General features: G+C 35.8%; 1 protein-coding gene and 1 pseudogene across 1 annotated transcript in view; one reads left to right on the top strand and one right to left on the bottom strand.

Annotated features, from left to right (window-relative positions):
* Nucleotides 1-16288, top strand: part of LOC137622751 (uncharacterized) — a 36833-nt gene extending 20545 nt beyond the window's left edge. The window contains exons 2-7 of the mRNA XM_068353341.1: nt 5194-5359; nt 10839-10951; nt 11313-11496; nt 11749-11931; nt 14093-14196; nt 15853-16288. Coding sequence (XP_068209442.1) covers nt 5194-5359; nt 10839-10951; nt 11313-11496; nt 11749-11931; nt 14093-14196; nt 15853-16233 — 1131 coding nt within the window. The 3' untranslated portion in view covers nt 16234-16288. The remainder of the gene's footprint in view (nt 1-5193; nt 5360-10838; nt 10952-11312; nt 11497-11748; nt 11932-14092; nt 14197-15852) is intronic.
* LOC137622601 (hemicentin-1-like) overlaps nt 1-21732 on the bottom strand; it is a 368776-nt pseudogene that overhangs the window by 144742 nt on the left and 202302 nt on the right.

The following is a 21732-nucleotide window of genomic DNA, read 5'->3' as shown; positions in this document are numbered from 1 at the left end:
AGGACTCAGCAGATAGAACTATAGGCTCGCTCAAACACCCCATCCTTTGCTCACAAGGATGGTGAGGTTGCAGCGACCAGAGGAACTAACGAGTTTGAGCGGGACTCGAACTCAAATGTGGCAATCACCAGGCAAGGACGCTACCTTTCGGGGTAACCCCTTCTCGCCAGGGTATGATTACAAGCACTCCCCACTGAGCGTGACAGCATTTATATATATATATATATATATATATATATATATATATATATATATATATATATATATTATACACACATATATATATGGTTAGTTAGTTTTAGTAGGGATAATATTGAAAATAATTTCTAGAAAAAAATCATACTAGAAATATAACAGTATTTTATTAGCATTATTTTTCTCGTGTATTGTTGTAAAAGCACATTTCATAAAACATAAATATTCCTCTCACTCAACAGAGATCTTCCTTCCTTCCTTTTCTTTTCCTATAAATGCTATAAAATGGCACATTTTCTTTCCATTGTGACATCTCGTGAAAGCAAAATATATAATTCAGCAAAGAGAAGAAACGGGTCTATCCTCAGACAGCGATTCACTTTAATAGAATGGACCCCAATATCAAAGACACTTCAAAGGAAGATTCTTCATACAGAGAGGGAGAGAGAGAGAGAGAGAGAGAGAGAGAGAGAGAGAGAGAGAGAGAGAGAGGAGAGAGAGAGAGAGAGAGAGAGAGAATCTTTCAACTAGAAAGAGAGACATACAGACTGAGAGTGAGAGAGACAGACAGGCAGACAGAGAGTGTGAGACAGTGAGAGAGACAGGCAGACAGAGAGTGTGAGACAGTGAGAGAGACAGACAGACGGAGAGAGAGAGGAGTGTGTGAGAGAGAGAGACAGAGAACAAAGGAAGATTATTCAACCAGAGAGAGAGAGAGAGAGAGAGAGAGAGAGAGAGAGAGAGAGAGAGAGAGAGAGAGAGAGAGAGAGAGAGCGCATTTTTCCTCCACTCCAAGGACATATCCTTTTCAAAACGGAGCAATATTTCAAAATGGCGATTATCTTCAGGGCTTTAAGATTCCAACGGCGTCTCAGCACTAAAAGGCCGAAAAATAAGTGCGGGAAATATCACGGACAGAAATCGAGGGAAAAAAAATTTATAGAATTCTAAAACGTTTAACAGATATACCTTTCAGGAACGTTCGTACACACTCACACAATTACGCGCGCGCGCACACACACACACACACACATATATATATATATATATATATATATATCTATACATATTTATACATATATATGCACATATATATATATATATATATATATTATTTGTTTCGCTAGGGAGTTATTTTTTCATTCATATTTAGCATTTAGTTAAATCTGCGATATATATATATATATATATATACATATATATATACATATATATATATATATACATATATATATATATATAGATAGATAGATAAAAATCCCCACAATATCGTGCTCAAATAGAAATAAATGATAAATGTCTACTTCCTACTGAGATCGAACCCTAGTATGTATGTGTATATATAAATATAAATATATATATATATATATATATATATGTATATATATATATATATATATATATACCATCTTTATTTAGCCGAAGAATTTCGCTGAAATTCATTAACGGTCGCCCAAATGTGTGTCTAATTATATATGTTGCAGATGGTGTGGATTGGCAGTGTAAAAAGTAATTTGTTCAGAACAACTTAACAGCAACGAGTGAGTCTTAGTTATAATTGGTGATAGTCATGAGAAACTGCGGGGACTGGTAAAAGCATGGCATGGTTTGCCAGAGGAGACTGGTACTTGTTCCTATCGAATTAAAACCATGAGGTGTGACTAAAGAATGTTAATTATAATGATACAATAATGAGAAGTTGGTAATATGTAGTAAGATCTAGGAGGAACTGAATTGGATAATGGTGTTATGACATGAACGGGAATTAAAATGTTTGCAGAAACTTAGGACGAAAGTCAAACGTTATAAACGAAAAAGTAAAGTTTCTATTGTTGCAAACAAATAAAGATAGATTTCATGTCTTTTTTTTTTATTGTGTCATGATGATGATGATGATGATGATGATGATGATGATGATGATGATGATCATTATTATTATAATTATTATTATCATTATCATTATTATTAGTATCATTATTAATATTATTATTATTACATCCCTACTTGGGAAAGCCGGATGCTATACTCCAGAGCTACAAAAGGGGAAAAATAGCCCAATGAGCAAATGAAACAAGGCATCAGATGGAATATTGTGTCTCAGTTTATCCATAACTGGCGAATAAAAATAGCTGAACTAAACGAAACTAAGAGAATCCATTCTCATAATTTTAGAAAAGTACATAACTGTATCAACGACTTATGATCATAAGTATCACAATCAGAATGAACCAAGTAGTCGCTTATTTCTCGATCCTTTCCCCAACCTTGACCTTGATCTTTGACTTTAACATGTATTAATTGGCGAGGATTTCCATAGATGGATAGATAGATAGATATTTTGATTGACCATAATACAAAACAATCTGAATTTTACAAAAGAATATTTGGTCCAAATTACAAAATTAAATACAATAGATTTTGTAAAATCTCTTATACAAACTAAATGAATTTCAATTACACATATATTGTACTAAAACTAAAAACAAAACCAATTTAACTATACGCCATCAACGAGTTCCTGTAATTACACTCAAATATGAACCAAGTTTGAAGTCTCTGTGACAACTATGTGCAAACTTATGGCTGATTACGTGAATTGGACATTTTGCTTGACCGTAACCTTGACCTTCCAAGATTTAATCATTTCCAGCCTTTTACATAAAAGTTAATACCCGCAAGTTTCATTACTCTATGATTACAAATGTAGCCAGGAAGCTGTTCACAAACATCATTACTCTATGATTACAATTGTAGCCAGGAAGCTGTTCACAAACAACCACACAAACAGTAGGTAAAACATAACCTCCCTCCAACTTCGTTGGCGGAGGTAAAAATATGAAAAGGGCATTCTTTATCAACATTGACCATTCATTTGTGCTTTTTCCCATGGCATCTTTTTTATAACCCTTGTGCTGTTTATCTCGCTTTCCAAACTTACCACAAAGTTAACGATATTGAAATGATCCAGATCTACGCTTAAAAACTATATCAACATGCTCACTTAAATGACTATGTCATTAAGGGTCGTTAAATGAATGCGTAATGGGAGATATCTTATTTAATAGGTTAAATGGTTTTTAATGTCGCGAACGAGAGAAAAAATTAACCCGCGAAAAGCGAGGACTAAATGTAAAACTACTACTACTATTATTATTATTATTATTATTATCTTTTTTATCATTATTATTATTATTATTATTATTATCATTATTATTATCTTTTTTTATTATTATTATTACTATTATTATTATTATTATCATTATTATTATTATTACAACTAAAAGATAATAAATAAGCAGACGTTCCTTCATACCATGCAAACACTATAATGTCCATTTTGCTTCAATAAAAAAAGACAATAATGAAATATAAAACATATCGATAATCTTTGCTTATTTATTTCATTATCAATAACATGATGATTTTTTCTTTAACCTCATATTATTAATAAAATTTTACTTCATTTTGGTATGTGGTTTTGTACTTAAGAATATCATTAGGGTACGAATAGATCATTTGCAAAATATTCATCATGGAAGTATAAGAGATTCGGAATTAATAATCAAATCATGACTTTATCTTACAGAATTATTATCCCTCGAATGAATAAACACATTTTCAACCAGATTAAAGTTTCACAGAGACAGTTGATGAAATAATTAATTATGAAACCAAAATCAAAAGATAAAAAATAAATTGTTTATTTGATTTACGCTTCGCCAATTGAATCCTTACTGACTACTACATAATCAAAATAATTAAACTGAATAGAATTATTCATAAACCTATTGTTTGATTATAGCTTTGTATAAAAAGATTTCAAAGCAACAATGAATAGAATTATTATTCATCAATCCTCTGTTAAACCCAGAAATAATAAAAGTGTTTATTTGGATATGGCTTCGGGTTTGAGGATTTAGCTATATTAGTGGAAAGAGCGATACCTTATCATAACACTACTTATACCAGCGAACAAACTAAACAGAGATTTTCATTCTCTTTTCAAGTTTTCTTTCCACTTTTATTTAACCGAGCAGGCTTCCTTTCCTCTTCATTCAACAAAGGGTAACCAATTAAGGACGGCAACACAATAACACAGCCAATGTCAACATTGACTTAGGGTAAATGCTCCCAGCATTCTAATCATAAGAGTCGAGTAAGTGAAATACGTTTGATTTATTCACATTCGACAAACAGGACATAATTGACATAAGGGACTGAATGAACTGTTCTACAGTTGACGGCTGTCTCATTTCACTTATCTAGGGACATTTGGTTCCACAACCACAGAGGGTAATTATGTTGGGGGGGAATGCTGGTGGTAATGTTATTGCAATGGTGGACACATGTTTACGGTAATACAGTCAGGAATTCTTCTCTACTTATGTAATATTCTGCATTTAATTACGTCAAATGCAATCATTTCTAGTCTACTGCAGGACAAAGGCCTCAGTCATGTCTAGGTTTTGGCCACTTTCCTCACCAAGATAGCCACAGTAGATTTGGTGATGGCCGGAAATTTTTGTCTGATACTGGCCTTACAGTAGGCCTATGAAATACACGTAATATGAAGCGCCATTTTTCCAATGAAGTCATTACTAATATGTATACGTTCATTATAAGATGTCAATTTAGTTTTTTTATTTTAGAAATTTGAAATTACGATTATTATAGGTTTATTACGCAGAAAAACAGTCCTTTCTCTGAACAAAAAAATTCATAACTACTGAAATATTCAAGTAAAAAATAGCATACAATACTTCAGATGAAGAATTAATTGAATAATTACAATAAAAAATTATACACTGCTGATAAGATCTGCAATTAGAGTCTTTAATTATAATCAAGAGAATTGTAATAACATTAGCCTATATATAAAAGTTAATACTAATAATGGCACAATTGATGATCAGTCCTTGTCTCAATAATATCTTGTTGATTAAATTACAAAATCAGAATATTGAATCCTTTGACTCTCTAATCCCCGAATCATTTCAGAAAGTCGATCAAACTTCCCCAGAAGTCAAAACATCTTTATTCATTGAAAGTATGAATAATCTCGTCCAGAGGGAAATGTACAAAGTTGTGGCAGATCACAGGGAGGAGGAGGAGGAGGAGGAGGAGGAGGAGGAGGAGAAAAAGCAATCTCTAATAACAATTGACGGTTTGCCTTCACCTCTCGCCTGAAAGGAATCTGTATCTCTGCTTCTCATTAATGGGATTAAACTGTTGTCGTATGTGGGAGAGATGTGGCAGCTTCATCTTCATTCTTGCTTAAACAGAATATCGGTGAATCAATTAACAATCTATTAAGGTTACGTTGGTATGAGGTACAGAGACTACTTTAATAATAATAATAACAATAATAATAATAATAATAATAATAATAATAATAATAAAATATGTACAAGGACTACTATAACATTCATGACTTTCTGGATCTTAAAAAATTGTCCTTCTACCTTCCTCAGAGTAACATCAAAAGTCTTAAGTTAATTTACTTTCTGTGTAAACATTATGTTTGTCGGCCTCAGGTAATTATCACTCACCAGCTGCCCTCAATGGAGTACACGGAAGGTACTTTTTTCATTCCAAGATACGGTAGGGTTGTAAGCTCACAAGACTGGGATATATGCATACATATATACATACACACTCTGAAGAAATTAGTTAAAACACTTCTTGAGAATAGATTCATCACCAACAAATCCTAAAAGACTTTCTCAATAAGCCTATTTTTGTGCAGTTGAAGAAGAAACCGTGAGAATGTGTTTCTCAAAAGTGAATTTGCTTTCAAGAATCACACCTAAAATTTAAGAGTCGTATATATTTGAAGAAATATTATCAATGCTGATATCTGGAAGATGAAGACCAATGTCCTCGACCTACTTACAATCATACGTTGAGTTTTCTTAGTGTTCAACTTCATAATCCAAAATTCTAGCTGGATCTCTATTAAATGATTCAACAAACCCAGATCTACATTTACGAGATGGCATTGATGCAAAGAGAGTAGCATCATCTGCATAAGTAACGAACTTGTTTTCTAGCCCAAACCACATGTCAAGTTTATATAGTAAGAAAAGTAAGGGGCCAAGTACACTCCACAGAAAGCACATGATATCACATTCATAAACTCAGTACAACCATTTTTTGCAATCTATTACTCAAAAATCCAATAATGATACTAAGAAAAGATCAACTTAATCAATTATTCGCCTGTATTTTTTTGAAATACGGCTGAGAACAGTATAATTTTCCGGAGAATATCCGATTAAAATTACGGTTTTTTTAAACAGTGTGTTTACAAAGATGTGTTTGTAATGATTGTTATTATTATTTTTCTTCTTCTTGGTGCTGTCGTGTGGGAATCAAATTGCCATGGAGTATTACAGAGAATATAACAAATATCAATACTTTGAAGATACAGCTGGTTTCATTTTGTAATCCTTGAATTGTTTAATGAAATCGTCTTAAAACAACTATTCTTTTTATTTATTTACTTGTAATATGATTACATAGGATGAAGGTTAATTTATTCTTATTATTTCATAATTTTGCTAAATATTTTCCTCATTACTTGGAGATGAAAATAGGTTAGCAAATATATTAGAATCCGAGAGAGAGAAACGCCCACACGAACCATTCTAAGTTCTTGGGTGAAGTCTCAAGATGACCATAGTATTCTCTCTCTCTCTCTCTCTCTCTCTCTCTCTCTCTCTCTCTCTCTCTCTCTCTCTCTCTCTCTCTCTCTCTGGTCAAATTCACTACACAGTTGCTCTTTACAACATAAGAAAAATTGCCTAAATATGATAACTTGATAAAAAAACATACATAATAAAGCTTTACTTTGTCAAACTACGAAAAATGATTTTTTCATAATTGGAAGGCGAAAGAAGCTAAAATGTTTTGTTGAGCAACAACTGAAATTAGCAGAACATTTCTCAATTTTCTGCTACAAGGTTCGTTATTTCCACTAAGATTCGTTTACTGCAATTACAGAATCATTACCTGCTCTTGCTGTTAAATAATCATTTACTCTGGATGTCAATGCACAATTGAAACATCTACAATAAATGCACATTAGGGTTGTGGTAGCCTAATATGATACGTGCATATATATATATATATATATATATATATATATATATATATATATATATATAGGCTGTGTCCCTTTGCGTAAATAGGTGTCAGAGGAGATGATGATGACGGTATATATAGGCTAATATATATATATATATATATATATATATATATATGTGTGTGTGTATATATATATACACACACATATATATCTATATATACACACATATACATATATTATACATACAAACACACACACACACACACACACACACACACACATATATATATATATATATATATATATATATTTCAACAAACATATAGAGACACGTGTGCATATATAAAATATACAAATGGTTCGTGTGTGTGAATATGAAAATCTAAGACAGATGAAATTGCACGTCCCAGAAAACAGCTGAAAAAAAGATGCCTTGACAAAATAAAAAGTTTAACCAGAAAAAGTATAAGTCTATATAATTTGAAAGAAATATTTACAAAATAAGGTCCGGAATGAATTCCATGACCCCTAAAAAATTATCAAAAACTCAAAAGTTATAATACATATAAGAATAAAAATAAATATTATATATAATAAAGTAATTCTGAAATAGCTATGGAGGATCTCATAGACACATTTTGCGTAAACACAGATTCGGGTTCTAACTAAGCGCGAAGGGGACAGACTCCCTTTAAACTAAACAGCCGGAAACAATGTTTTACGCAATTTGCGTATGTTAAAAAAAACACACACAATTGAAAAACTGACTTAACAAACTGCCACACAGCCAGAAATTCTAATTGCATTCATATCTCTCAATGATAGTATCACACGGTGTACAATGCAGGGATAACTGTAGGAAATACAAAGTCATTTGCCATTGTTCTTCTCTTTTTCCATTTTCTGCTTTTCTGAAAGCTGTTAATAATAATAATAATAATAATAATAATAATAATAATAATAAGTATAAAAATAATAATAATAATATTAATAATAATATTAATAATAATAATAATAATAACAATAGGTATGAAATTATAATAAAATTAATAATAATAATAATAATATCAATAATAATAATAATAATAATAATGATAATGATACCACTACTACTACTACTACTACTACTACTACTACTACTACTAATAATAATAATAATAATCTCCCCTATATAAAAATAAGCAATAATAACAGAGGCATCACACTTACGTCAGTTGTCATGAAAATATATAGTATGCTCATTCTAAAGAGACTAGCAGGAGTCGACACCTCTTCAACCCGCCCCCTCTAACCTTGCTCTCCACATTAGCGCACCCACGGATGCCTACGCCCACCTCCTCACGTCGTACCCGGAAGTTTTCCGTCCAGAACTTCGCCAAACGCCCACGGTTTCTGCCAAGCACGGTATTTATCACCATATCAAGACGACGGGACCCCCAGTCTTCGCAAAATTCAGACGTCTGGCACCGGAACGATTGGCAGCCGCCAAACAGACGTTCGCCGAAATGGAGGAAATGGGCCTTTGCCAAAAGGCCTCCAGCCCATGGTCGTCACCCTTACACATCGTTCTGAAGAAAGACGGCTCCCTCCGTCCGTGCGGGGATTACAGGCGCCTGAACATGCAAACAGAACCGGATCACTACCCCCTCCCAAACATTGCCGACGTGACCTCCTACCTGCACAAAGCAAAGGCTTTCTCTACGCTCGACCTCCTGAAGGGGTATTATCAGGTGCCTATGAACCCATAAGACATCCCCAAGACTGCCATCACCACTCCGTTTGGTACATACACCTTCAATTACCCCTGTTTTGGCCTTCGTAATGCTGGGGCCACGTTTCAACGTCTCATGGGTGGCATCTTAGGGGACCTCCCTTTCTGTGTATGTTATGTGGACGACATACTTGTGTTCTCCTCCTCATAAGAGGAACACCTCCGTCACCTGCGCATCGTGCTCGACCGCCTGCAACAAAACGGCCTTGTAGTCCGGTACGACAAGTGTACCTTTGGCGCCAATTAAGTGTCGTTCTTAGGGCACTGCATCACTCCTGCAGGAGTCCACCCCCTCCCTGAGAAGGTAGCAGCCGTTCAGAACTTCCCCGTGCCCTCGACTGTCAAAGCTCTGCAGGAATTCTTGGGCATGATCAACTATTATCACCGTTTTCTGCCAGCCATTGCCGCCACTCTTGCTCCCCTCTACGCCTCCCTCAAGGGCAAGCCAAAGGACCTGAAGTGGGGTCCCCTTCAAGAAGCAGCCTTCTGCAATGCAAAGAAGGCCCAATCAACTGCTGCGGCTCTCACTTTTCCCATCCCACATGCCCCTCTCCTCTCCACCGATGCCAGCAACGTCACTATTGGTGCAGTGCTCGAGCAGGTGGTCAACGGCTCGCCCCGCCCATTGGCCTTCTTCAGCAGACAACTGTCCAAGGCAGAATCGGGTTATTCTACCTTCGATCGAGAATTGCTGGCGGTGCACTTGGCTGTCCGTCACTTTCGCCATTTCTTAGAAGGTACGCCCTTCGTCATTCGCACAGACCACATGCTTCTGGTGCACGCCTTTACACGACAGTCTAATGCCTGGTCCGCCCGGCAACGCCGACATCTCTCCGCCGTGGCTGAATACAATTGCACCCTTCAATACGTCCCTATAAAAATGAATCCCGTTGCCGATGCCCTGTCAAGAAACACGTTGGCTGCCATTCAACTGGGATTGGATTACAACGCCCTGGCTGAAACCCAACGACTGGATCCAGAGTATCAAGCATGTAGGACATCCTGCACGTCCCTCCATTGGGAAGACTTTCCCCTCGAAGACTCCAACACCACCCTCCTCTGTGACGTCAGTACTGGTAGACCGCGACCTTGGATTCCTGCTCCCATGCGACGGCAGGTGTTTGATTTCATGCACGGCCTTTCACAACCCTCGTGCCATTTTACTGGACAGCTGCTGAAGGCAAAGTTCATTTGGCACGGCATTTCTAAGGATGCTAAGGATTAGGTCCGCGCCTGTACTTCTTGCCAAACTTCCAAAGTACATCGACACACGGATTCCGGAGTGGGCACCTTTCCTCAACCTCAGCGTCGTTTCGCACACATTCACGTCGACGTTGTAGGCCCTCTACCCACATCACAAGGACATCGTTACCTGTTTACCGTCATCGACCGCTCCACTCGTTGGCCTGAAGCCATTCCCATGGAAACTGCAACGTCCGCCTCATGTACATCTGCCTTACTCTCTGGATGGATTGCAAGATTTGGTATCCCTGAGCATATAACTTTCGACAGGGGAACCACTTTCACCTCTCAATTGTGGACATCATTAGCGAATCTCCTGGGCATCACCCTACATCAGACAACGGCCTACAACCCCGCTGCCAATGGAATGGTTGAACGTTTTCATCACACCCTCAAAGCAGCTTTGATGTCCCGCTGCAAGGATTCCAACTGGTTTACTCAGCTTCCCTGGGTCCTCCTGGGACTAAGGACCACTCCTAATGATGCCCTTGACGTCTCGGCAGCTGAAATGGTGTATGACGACCCTACAAATTCCAACTGCAGGTCTGCCTGAAGTTCAGGTGAACTGTTCCATAGCCAAAATGTCCTCAAACGAAGTAACAGTCGCTTGTACCCAGGCGAAATCAAACAGCCAACGTCAGCAGTTTCTCCACCAAGTGAGTCCTCTCTAACATGTATTTCATTTCTTGTCGCTTCCAGTGGGGGGGGGGGGGTAATCTTGTAGTTTTAGATAGCTGATGACTAAAAATAGTCCTGAATAATAGTTATTGAATGGCAACAATAAATACTTGTATATTCTTTTGTTTTAGATAAATGGAGACTAAAAATAGTCCTGGATAATAATTATTGAATAACAGTGGTGAATATTCTCGTATTTTTCTTCCTAAAGTTTCCAAGTTTGCTAGACAGGAGAACTCCTTTTTTAAAACTGATAATAATAAAAAGCAACAATCTATTGGAATTTCTAATGTTTGAAATCCATCACTATTTTTCATCGATGTTAATCTTCTTCCACAGGTTCGATTATCTTCAAGTGGGGAGCTCGTCCTGAACAAGTCTTCCAGTCAAGCCACAGTAGAATTGTCTTCCTTGGAGCCCAACAGAAAGTACATAGTCTCTGTTAGTGCAGTTAACGCCAGAGGAAAGACCCCGGTGAAGAATTTCCATATACAAACACACAGAGAAGCCAAAATGCAAATAAGTGGGTGTAAAAGTATACGAAGTTTGTGAAGAAATGGTTGATTTGATATATTTCATGGCACTTCGAGTGATATATACAAATTATCTGATTGAAATTTAGGTCATTAAAGTCTTTGAATTTGAAATCTAGCGAGGTTTTGTTCAAACAAAAAGGAAGGATGATGATTTGAACTTGTCTATCTACACATATTCTTCTTTTCTCGGGAAACAAATTGATAAAATTCATACAATTCTATTTTCTGATCTACTGTAGGCCTACCCTCCAGGCCAAAGCCCAGGAAGTTCCTTTGGATAATGGGGATAGGCCTATGGATCGTCCTAACGGTAGTCGCACTTCTGGTAGGCCTCTGGATGGTTCAAGACAGACGGTCATCACACACCCTGAGGAATCCAGATATTGACACAGGCAAAACCACAAACAACGCTGCACTTGCAGGTAATGTAGAGGCTCTGCCACATCAGATCTAGCACTTTACCTTCTGACAGAGGAAGTAGTTAGCTTTTAGAAACCTCTATTTGAATTAATGTAGCTTATCCATACATTTGTGAGTGCTCAGATCGCTTTAACCCAGACATTGACACAGGCAAAACCACAAACAACACTGCACTTGCAGGTAATGTAGAGGATCTCCCACACCAGATCTAGCACTTCAACTTCTGACAGGTGAAATAGTTAGCCTTTAGACACCTCTATTTGAATTAATGTGGCTTACTCATACATTTGTGATTGCTCAGATCGCTTCAACCCAGATATTGACACAGGCAAACCCACAAGCAGAACTGCACTTTCTCTGCCACATCAAATCTAGCACGTTAACTTCTGACAGAGGAAGTAGTTACCTTAGTCACCTATATTTGAATTAATGTAGCTTATCCATACATTTGAGATTGCTCGGATTGCTTCAACCCAGACATTGACTAGGCAAAACTACAAACAACACTGGACTTGCGGGTACTGTTTAAGGCTTTACCACACTAGATCTAGCAGTTTAACTTTTGACAGATGAAATAGCCTTTAGCCACCTCTATTTGAATTAATGTAGCTTATCCATACGTTTGTGAGTGCTCAGATCACTTCAACCCAGATATTGACACAGGTAAATCCACAAACAGAACTGCACTTGTTCTGACACACCAGATCTAGCACGTTAACTTCTGACAGATGAAGTACTGTAGTTAGCTTCAGTCACCTGTACTTGAATTACAGTAGCTTTCCATATGTGTGTGATTGCACACATCACTTTAACTAAAAAGAATCTGGTGATCTGTGCTTGGTGTGATTGAAGACTAGCTTGATATTCCCTCAGAAAGTTGCAGTGCAATATTTCATCCAAATTGCACAGGTAACATGAGTACCTCTTCTGTGTTTCAAAATGACCCTTTATATAAATATTCTTTCTCTTTTTATTGTTCCAAAGTAAATATTTATATACTATGGTTTCTTGTTTCTTGCAAAGTGGCCATGTAGATAGCACACTCTCATTATATACAAGAGGTTCCTGTACATAATATGGTCTTTTATGTATTCTAAAGTAACCCTATATATGCTGTTTTTTTATCGATATCTATTTTAATTGTTGATTAATTTTCTTGTAGTTTCCTTATTCCTTTCCTCACTGGACTATTTTCCCTCTTGGAACCCTCTGGCTTATGCTTATAGCATTCTGCTTTTCTAACTAGGGTTCTAGCATAGCAAGCGTTAATAATAATCTCGAGACCAGGAATATGATATACAGTATATCTGGCGTTCAGTATTATACCTTACCAGAATCCATAATTTTATGAATAAAACTGTCAATTAAAAACCGGTTCAAATGTATCTAAACCAACAATTAAGGAGATTAACGGGTCAGTATTCAAGTCAACGTAAATATGAAATATATTCAATATGAGATTATTATCATCATAATGAAGTGATGATAAAGTAACTCGAAATAAATCAGAATCATGTTCACTTCAATCAAGGGAATCCTATATCTCTCTGCACAATTCAAAAGGTCAAGTAGTGTCATAAACAGATACTGACATTTATTGTGTTGTGCAGACATAAATATCGTATTAAATGACGATTTCCTAAGTGAGGTAAAAAGGATAAAGGATCATTTTCAACTTTATAAACTTTTCACTAAATGTCTAACTATAATAAAAAACCGGTAATATTCTTTTTAATTAGCAGAGAATATTAAAATCACTTTGTTGACTATGATACTGTGGTTTTGATCATTTATTATTATTATTATTATTATTATTATTATTATTATTATTATTATTATTATTATTATTATCATAAAGAGAACTGCCAATCCATTGAGTCTAACTCGACTCCTACAAAGCTGGCCAATGATCTTTTGAATTATTTGCAGAGGCCTATCATAAAAGTTCATTACTACACACGTAAAGTATGTTCATGAAAAAAAAAAAAAAAAAACCCACACCATAATTGATCCTTCTTAAGGACGTTTGTTGACACAATAAGTCAACAGTGGCATTATCTAATTCAGATTAAATCTAATATAACATAATCATAGTTATAACCTTTCTAACTATTAATGAAATGTCTTTTGTCTTTTCCTTCCCACCTCCAAACGGGACCCCAGGAGAGGCTGGGGTTCCTAACGATGGTCTGTGCGTGAACGGACTGATGCATCAGACGATTTACGACTCATCCGGAAGATATCGAGGCTTTGCATATATGCAACAGGTAGTACCACACTCAATGAATGCATATATGCAACAGGTAGTACCACACACAATGAATGCATATATGCAACAGGTAGTACCACACTTGCATATATGCAACAGGTAGTACCACACTTGCATATATGCAACAGGTAGTACCACACTCAATGAATGCATATATGCAACAGGTAGTACCACACTCAATGAATGCATATATGCAACAGGTAGTACCACACTCAATGAATGCATATATGCAACAGGTAGTAACACACTCAATGAATGCATATATGCAACAGGTAGTACCACACACAATGAATGCATATATGCAACAGGTAGTACCACACTTGCATATATGCAACAGGTAGTAACACGCTCAATGAATGCATATATGCAACAGGTAGTACCACACACAATGAATGCATATATGCAACAGGTAGTACCACACTTGCATATATGCAACAGGTAGTACCACACTTGCATATATGCAACAGGTAGTACCACACTCAATGAATGCATATATGCAACAGGTAGTACCACACTCAATGAATGCATATATGCAACAGGTAGTACCACACTCAATGAATGCATATATGCAACAGGTAGTAACACACTCAATGAATGCATATATGCAACAGGTAGTACCACACACAATGAATGCATATATGCAACAGGTAGTACCACACTTGCATATATGCAACAGGTAGTACCACACTCAATGAATGCATATATGAAACAGGTAGTACCACACTCAATGAATGTATATATGCAACAGGTAATACCACACTCAATGAATGCATATATGCAACAAGTAGTACCACACACTGAATGAATGTTAATCAAGTTTCAATAGTGTTCGAATCGGTGAAACTTCCAATGTTTAAACTTGCAGGGAATGGTTTCATGTTGAACAGGATGATATAAGTCTCTTTTCATAGGCCATGTATGAAAGATCTGTTTTAATGTTATTACTGTTCTTGAAGTTGTCTTTTTTTTAGTTGTTCCTTACTTTTCTTGTTATCTATTCATTTTCCTATTTCCTTTTCTCCCTGTGCTATTTTTCCCTGTTAGAGCCCCTGGACTTATAGCATCCTGCTTTCTCAACTAGTGTTCTAGCTAAGCTAATAATAATAATAATAATAATAATAATAATAATAATAATAATAATAATAATAATAATAAATGGCATGTTGACTAATAGGAACTTGTGGGATACATCGATTCATTTTTCACATATGGTAAAATATACATACGTACAGTTGGACACATGACTTTCAGACACACCTCGCTCTCAGGAGACACTCCCTGTCACACCCTTACTAGGCGGAGAGTTCCTACGTGTAGACCCGGGGGCCACTGATGCAATACCTTCTTAGGCTTATCTGATTGGTGTGGTAGAATGTATTTCTTCAAAGTGAGGTGTGTTAGGAATTCTTGTGTCCAGCTGTACATATACTCAATGACATGTATGATCATGCATGTCATTAACTTTTATTTATTTCTTAATCATTAGTAAGAAAATCTATACACACAAAAAATACTTTTTTTAATTCCTTTACCAAAAATAAATTACCAATTACCATTAGCTCAGCTGGCAACACCTTCTAACAACCCCCCCCCCCCCTTTTTTATTTTACCAAACGGAAATTATCTTTAAACTATCAACCTGCTATAATTACAGTCCGACAACCTAGGCCCTGGCGTGGTCTGCTCTTCGGCCACGCCCACCAGCGCTCCAAAACCGCCTGATAACCCCGGGGGACTCCAGAGCAGGCTCTCCCTCCTGAAGAGAGATTCACCACTAACGAAGGCGTCCAAAGACGCTTCCGAGGTGCCTAAAACGAACGCGGAAGACGAAGCCAAAGCCAGGGCCGCTCAACAGCAAGACGGAACGCCTGGCAAAGAAGAGGAGGAGGGAAGGAAGACTGGGTTTGTGAAGTGGAAGTGGGTTGTGAATCACGTGACCAATGGCAGTGAGGGAAACCGCTTCCTAGATCTGTGTCGCTTGGCGCAGAATAAACACGTCCAAGACGAAACTAAAAGTGGCGAGAGTGTTTTATAGAACGGTTGGGCCATGTTTAAACATTTGCCGTAAACAATGGTGAAAATCCTGGAATAAATGTTGTCAGGTATTTAACGTTTTTTAATAATGGATATATTGACGTTAAGAAGTGATATTACCGTCACCAACCCGTAAAATATAAAAACAAAGTATGATAAAATTACGGTCGCCTGTATTTTTCTGAAATACGGCTGAGAACAGTATATTTTTACGGAGAATATCCGATTAAAATTACGGTTTTCTTAAACAGTGTGTGTTTACAAAGATGTGTTTGTAATGATTGTTATTATTTTTCTTTTTGGTCTTCTTGGTGCTGTCGTGTGGGAATCAAATTGCCATGGAGTATTACAGAGAATATAATAAATATCAATACTTTGAAGGTACAGCTGGTTTCATTATGTAATCCTTGAATATCTTAATAAAAAAAGTCTTATAATAACTAGTTTTTTTCTATTTATTTATTTGTAATATGATTATATAGCATGAAGGTTAATTTATTCTTATTATTTCATAGTTTTTGCTAAATATTTTCCTCATTACTTGGAGATGAAAAAAGACAATACATTTTCCTAAATCAATTAGAAAATAGACATATTTCATAAAAAAGTATCCGTAATAATAACAACAACAACAATAATAATAATAATAATAATAATAATAATAAAACAATGATGATGATGATGACGAGGATGATGATGATGATCATCATCATAATAATAATAATAACAATAATAATAAAGTTAAAAAATGGTCTAGAATACCGAGGACAATTTATTGTTCAATAAAAATAACTATTATCATCATTCAAAGGGGGAACCCTAATTCTGCTACTATCATTACTCAAAGGGGGGGGGGGAGCAGCTTATTCAGCTTGATAATTATAACTCCACCTTCAGAAAGGAGGCTGTTATAATCCCCCGCAGATATTAATAGCTATTATTGACAGGATATAGAGAGGTCATTATCACTGCTTACATCAATGTTGGATCGATGGAACTTCAGTAGTTCAAACGTGCAGCAAATATTTTTTTTCTTTATGTTGAACAGACTGACATAAGTCTATTCATATTGAACAGCCTGACATAAGTGTATATTCATGTTGAACAGGATGACATAAGTCTATATTCATATTGAACAGGCTGATATAAGCCTGTACTCATATTGAACAGGCTGACATAAGTCTGTATTCATATTGAACAGGCTGACATAAGTCTGTATTCATATTGAACAGGCTGATATAAGTCGGTATTCATATTGAATAGGCTGACATAAGTGTATATTCATATTGAACAGGCTGATATAAGTCTGTATTCATATTGAACAGGCTGATATGAGTCTGTATTCATAGTGAACAGGCTGACATACGTGTATATATTCACGTTGAACTGGCTGAAATAAGTCTGTATTCATATTGAACAGGCTGACATAAGTCTGTATTCATATTGAACACGCTGACATAAGTCTGTATTCATATTGAACAGGCTGATATAAGTGTATATTCATGTTGAACAGGCTGATATAAGTCTGTATTCATATTGAATAGGCTGACATAAGTGTATATTCATGTTGAACAGGCTGATATAAGTCTGTATTCATATTGAACAGGCTGATATAAGTGTATATTCATGTTGAACAGGCTGATATAAGTCTGAATTCATATTGAACAGGCTGATATAAGTGTATATTCATGTTGAACAGGCTGATATAAGTCTGTATTCATATTGAACAGGCTGACATAAGTGTATATTCATGTTGAACAGGCTGATATAAGTCTGTATTCATATTGAACAGGCTGACATAAGTGTATATTCATGTTGAACAGGCTGATATAAGTCTGTATTCATATTGAACAGGCTGATATAAGTGTATATTCATGTTGAACAGGCTGATATAAGTCTGTATTCATATTGAACAGGCTGATATAAGTGTATATTCATGTTGAACAGGCTGATATAAGTCTGTATTCATATTGAATAGACTGACATAAGTGTATATTCATGATAAACAGGCTGACATAAGTCTGTATTCATATAAATCAGGCTGACATAAGTGTATATTCATGTTGAACAAGCTGACATAAGTCTGTATTCATATTGAACAGGCTGATATAAGTGTATATTCATGTTGAACAGGCTGACATAAGTCTGTATTCATATTGAATAGGCTGACATAAGTGTATATTCATGATAAACAGGCTGACATAAGTCTGTATTCATATAAATCAGGCTGACATAAGTGTATATTCATGTTGAACAGGCTGATATAAGTCTGTATTCATATTGAATAGACTGACATAAGTGTATATTCATGATAAACAGGCTGACATAAGTCTGTATTCATATAAATCAGGCTGACATAAGTGTATATTCATGTTGAACAGGCTGACATAAGTCTGTATTCATAATGGACAGGCTGATATGAGTCTGTATTCATATTGAACAGGCTGACATACGTGTATATTCACGTTGAACTGGCTGACATAAGTCTGTATTCATATTGAACAGGCTGACATAAGTCTGTATTCATATTGAACACGCTGACATAAGTCTGTATTCATATTGAACAGGCTGACATAAGTGTATGTTCATGTTGAACAGGCTGACATAAGTCTGTATTCATATTGAACAGCCTGACATAAGTCTGTATTCATATTGAACAGGCTGACATAAGTCTGTATTCATATTGAACAGGCTGATATGAGTCTGTATTCATATTGAACAGGCTGACATACGTGTATATTCACGTTGAACTGGCTGAAATAAGTCTGTATTCATATTGAACAGGCTGACATAAGTCTGTATTCATATTGAACACGCTGACATAAGTCTGTATTCATATTGAACAGGCTGACATAAGTCTGTATTCATATCGAACAGGCTGACATAAGTGTATATTCATGTTGAACAGGCTGACATAAGTCTGTATTCATATTGAACAGGCTGACATAAGTCTGTATTCATATTAAACAGGCTGACATAAGTGTATATTCATGTTGAACAGGCTGACATAAGTCTGTATTCATATTGAACAGGCAAACATAAGTCTGTATTCATATTGAACAGGCTGACATAAGTGTATATTCATGTTGAACAGGCTGACATAAGTCTGTATTCATATTGAACAGGCAAACATAATGATAAGCTTGGGAACACCAGACAGTTTTTCTTTTTAAACATCTTTGTGAATATATTTCATATTTAAATTTATTGAAATAACTGTTGGTTTTTAATAATAATAATAATAATAATAATAATAATAATAATAATAATAATAATAATAATAATAATAATAATAATAATAATAAGGACCATACCTAAATCATTGAAAAGGAATATTGAAAAGATAGGAACCGATATAGCCCCAGGACTTGTGCAGAAGAGCTTGCTACTTGCAACACAACATATAGTGAGGTAAGCGATGGATTCCTAACGAAGTTGATGTAACCCAGAACCCAACACTAGAAACCACCAGTCTCAGTAGACTGCCATTAGGAAAATAATAATAATAACAGTAACAACAACAACAACAACAACAACAACAATAATAATAATAATAATAAGGACCATACCTAAATCATTGAAAAGGAATATTGAAAAGATAGGAACCGATATAGCCCCAGGACTTGTGCAGAAGAGCTTGCTACTTGCAACACAACATATAGTGAGGTAAGCGATGGATTCCTAACGAAGTTGATGTAACCCAGAACCCAACACTAGAAACCACCAGTCTCAGTAGACTGCCATTAGGAAAATAATAATAATAACAGTAACAACAACAACAACAACAACAACAATAATAATAATAATAATAATAATAAGGACCATACCTAAATCATTGAAAAGGAATATTGAAAAGATAGGAACCGATATAGCCCCAGGACTTGTGCAGAAGAGCTTGCTACTTGCAACACAACATATAGTGAGGTAAGCGATGGATTCCTAACGAAGTTGATGTAACCCAGAACCCAACACTAGAAACCACCAGTCTCAGTAGACTGCCATTAGGAAAATAATAATAATAACAGTAACAACAACAACAACAACAACAACAATAATAATAATAATAATAATAATAAGGACCATACCTAAATCATTGAAAAGGAATATTGAAAAGATAGGAACCGATATAGCCCCAGGACTTGTGCAGAAGAGCTTGCTACTTGCAACACAACATATAGTGAGGTAAGCGATGGATTCCTAACGAAGTTGATGTAACCCAGAACCCAACACTAGAAACCACCAGTCTCAGTAGACTGCCATTAGGAAAATAATAATAATAACAGTAACAACAACAACAACAACAACAACAACAATAATAATAATAATAATAAGGACCATACCTAAATCATTGAAAAGGAATATTGAAAAGATAGGAACCGATATAGCCCCAGGACTTGTGCAGAAGAGCTTGCTACTTGCAACACAACATATAGTGAGGTAAGCGATGGATTCCTAACGAAGTTGATGTAACCCAGAACCCAACACTAGAAACCACCAGTCTCAGTAGACTGCCATTAGGAAAATAATAATAATAACAGTAACAACAACAACAACAACAACAACAACAATAATAATAATAATAATAAGGACCATACCTAAATCATTGAAAAGGAATATTGAAAAGATAGGAACCGATATAGCCCCAGGACTTGTGCAGAAGAGCTTGCTACTTGCAACACAACATATAGTGAGGTAAGCGATGGATTCCTAACGAAGTTGATGTAACCCAGAACCCAACACTAGAAACCACCAGTCTCAGTAGACTGCCATTAGGAAAATAATAATAATAACAGTAACAACAACAACAACAACAACAACAACAACAATAATAATAATAATAATAAGGACCATACCTAAATCATTGAAAAGGAATATTGAAAAGATAGGAACCGATATAGCCCCAGGACTTGTGCAGAAGAGCTTGCTACTTGCAACACAACATATAGTGAGGTAAGCGATGGATTCCTAACGAAGTTGATGTAACCCAGAACCCAACACTAGAAACCACCAGTCTCAGTAGACTGCCATTAGGAAAATAATAATAATAACAGTAACAACAACAACAACAACAACAACAACAATAATAATAATAATAATAATAAGGACCATACCTAAATCATTGAAAAGGAATATTGAAAAGATAGGAACCGATATAGCCCCAGGACTTGTGCAGAAGAGCTTGCTACTTGCAACACAACATATAGTGAGGTAAGCGATGGATTCCTAACGAAGTTGATGTAACCCAGAACCCAACACTAGAAACCACCAGTCTCAGTAGACTGCCATTAGGAAAATAATAATAATAACAGTAACAACAACAACAACAACAACAACAATAATAATAATAATAATAAGGACCATACCTAAATCATTGAAAAGGAATATTGAAAAGATAGGAACCGATATAGCCCCAGGACTTGTGCAGAAGAGCTTGCTACTTGCAACACAACATATAGTGAGGTAAGCGATGGATTCCTAACGAAGTTGATGTAACCCAGAA

Source organism: Palaemon carinicauda, chromosome 29 (assembly GCF_036898095.1).
Source record: "Palaemon carinicauda isolate YSFRI2023 chromosome 29, ASM3689809v2, whole genome shotgun sequence".
Lineage (NCBI taxonomy): Eukaryota > Metazoa > Arthropoda > Malacostraca > Decapoda > Palaemonidae > Palaemon > Palaemon carinicauda.
This window is presented reverse-complemented; position numbering and strand designations above follow the sequence as displayed.